The sequence below is a fragment of the Vespa velutina genome, chromosome 10 (assembly GCF_912470025.1).
Source record: "Vespa velutina chromosome 10, iVesVel2.1, whole genome shotgun sequence".
Classification (NCBI taxonomy): Eukaryota; Metazoa; Arthropoda; class Insecta; order Hymenoptera; family Vespidae; genus Vespa; species Vespa velutina.
Genome location: NC_062197.1, coordinates 2,577,839 through 2,580,570, shown reverse-complemented (window position 1 = coordinate 2,580,570; position 2,732 = coordinate 2,577,839). Strand labels below are relative to the sequence as shown.

The window sequence follows — 2,732 nt, the reverse complement described above, 5'->3', positions numbered from 1 at the left end:
TCCTTATTTTCTTTTTTCTTTTTCCTTTTTTGTTTCTATTTTTCCTTCGAGATACGATAAAGAAAGAAAGGAAAAAAGGAAAAGAAAAAAAAAAAAGAAAAAGGAAAAGAAAAAGAAAAAAAAAGGAGAGAAAAGAAAGATGTGCAAAGAAATCGATTAAATTACACAAGGAACGTCGTCCGAATAACTATTGTCTATTTAAGAAACAAACATTATTATTATTATTATTATTATTATTTCTTTTTTTTTTTTTTCCTTTTTTTTCCTTTTTTTTCTATCTCATTTTGCATCCTCTGTCCTTTTATCGTTCTCTAACGAATTAATTAACGTCCATCTCGTTTAATATTATTTTCTTTTTATAAAAGTATATATATATATATATATATATACTTTTTCATTTTTCTTTTCTCCCTTAATAAACCAAATCAAATCAATTTAATTCTCGTAAAACAGGATCGATGCAAATATAGCCTTCGAGAGTCCAAAAAGAAGAGAGAGAGAGAGAGAGAGAGAGAATAAGAAAATCAGAGAGAAAGAGAGAAAGTATGAGAGAGAAAGAGAGAGAGAGAGAGAGAGAGAGAGAGAGAATAAGAAAATCAGAGAGAAAGAGAGAAAGTAAGAGAGAGAGAGAGAGAGAGAGAGAGAGAGAGAGAGAGAGAGAGAGAGAATAAGAAAATCAGAGAGAAAGAGAGAAAGTATGAGAGAGAAAGAGAGAGAGAGAGAGAGAAAAGAATCGTTTCGAATAGGCGGCTAGCATGCAAAGCGATCATCGACGAAGGTCACTCTTGTACATACTTAAGACAAAATAACGTTAGAAAAGTTTATGATACTTTCTCTAGAATCAACTTTTTGTAAGGGACAACTTTCTTTTTATCATCGATCTCGCAATCGATCGATCGATCGGTCGATCAATTGTCAAAAGTCCAATATATTTCAGATATTTTGATGTCTTAAATAAAAAAGGAAAAAAGAAAAAACGAGAGGAAGAAAAAAAAACAAAAAAAAAAAAATAAAAAAGAAAAAAAAAGAAGAAGAAGAAGAAGAAGAAGAAGAAAAAGAAAAATTTCGATCGCTTAAAAATTATATTCTGTGAGGCAGTTGAGTTGGCAAGAAAACAAAAAGGAAATAGTAGTAAAAAGAAAAAGAAAAAAAATTAGAAGAAGACAAAGACGAAGAAGAAGAAGAAGAAGAAGAAGAAAGAAAAAAAATTAATATAAGAAATCAGTCGTTGCGTATCTCTCGTTAAACTCCCTGTCGATGGAAGACACAAATCTTTTTTTCTTTTTTTCTTTTCTTTTTTTTTTTTTTTTTTTTTTTGGTCAACAAACACACACAAACACGAGCATCAAAGAATAGGATCTATACGTATAGTAAATCGCATTTTCCGCGCTCATTAAGCGTTAAGCGAGAACTTTAAATAAATATGATAAAATGTATCATTGAAAAAAAGAAAAAGAACAAAAAAAAAAAAGAAAAAAAAAAAAGAAAATAGAAAAAAAAATAAAAGAAAAAGAAAAAAGAACTAATGCTTCCATCAACGACAACGGTCGTTCAAACGAAAATCATGTTCGCTTTTTTTTTTTTTTTTTTTTTTTTTTTTTTTACTTTTTAATAAATCTCCCCCAAGGGAAAAAAAGGCCTTCCCCTTTTCTTTCATATCCATCATCTTTCTTTTCGATTCTCAGAGAGCCAGGAACTTCATAAGCGCGTCGTAGATCAGTCTAGGATCTATGGTACCATCAGCGGTGTATCTAACACCTCTGAGCGAGCCATCGTCATGACTGACGACGCCATATTCACCAACGATGAAACCATCAGGTGTCCTTTCTTCAACTCTGTACTTGTGATAATTGCGACCTTCCTCGACGTAACCAACCTTGTGGCCATCTTCAACGTCCGAAGAATTTGGTGCCTCGGTTATAGTCAATTGGGGACCATAAGCTTTGCCATTGCTACCGACACTGACCGATTCATCGACCTCATAATTTTCCTCGTCAGGTTCATCACCTGACACGTGTTCGTTTCTTCTAATCAATGGTTGCCCTTCCGAATCATATAATTTGCTAGGTTCGCCATAGGTCTTAGATGGTTGGGAATATACTTTGGCCGGTTCGGAATAGATCTTCGATGGTTCCGAATAAACTTTCGATGGTTCACCATAGATTTTTTCAGGCTCGCCATAAACCTTAGACGGTTCTCCGTATACCTTAGCTGGTTCACTATAGACTTTGGCTGGTTCGCTATAAACCTTCGATGGTTCACCATAGACCTTAGCTGGCTCGCCATAGACTTTTTCCGGTTCACCATAAACCTTCGAAGGTTCGCTGTATACCTTAGCGGGTTCACTGCTATATTGTCGGGACGATTTGAAACCTTTCGACGATTGGCCGTATTTCGAATTGGCTCTATTAAAGTGAGAACCCTCGTAATGTCTACCGGCTTTCCTACCCTGAGGCTGTAATTGTTCCGAATCTATTTCCATTGGTTCCTCGTGTATTTCATGCGGCTCAGAATTCTCCTCGGATAGTTCATAATTTTCTTCAGTTACCTCGGCTGTACCAGATAGATTATCATTATCCAATATAGTACTGCTTTCCAAACGTTGCTTATCGGACGATCCATATACCGAGGTATGTTTGCTCGTTGTTCTTGGAGTGATCGATCCACTCCGATGACGCCAGCTTGTTCTCGGCAAACTCTCGTCGACAGTGAATTCGCTTCTATTTGATTCC

General features: G+C 35.2%; 1 protein-coding gene across 1 annotated transcript in view; it reads right to left on the bottom strand.

The window, feature by feature from the left end:
* Nucleotides 1-1,603: 1,603 nt before the first annotated feature.
* LOC124952284 (rho GTPase-activating protein gacZ-like) overlaps nt 1,604-2,732 on the bottom strand; it is a 36,070-nt gene continuing 34,941 nt past the window's right edge. The window contains exon 2 of the mRNA XM_047501888.1: nt 1,604-2,732. This exon is cut by the window's right edge and continues 986 nt beyond it. Coding sequence (XP_047357844.1) covers nt 1,682-2,732 — 1,051 coding nt within the window. The 3' untranslated portion in view covers nt 1,604-1,681.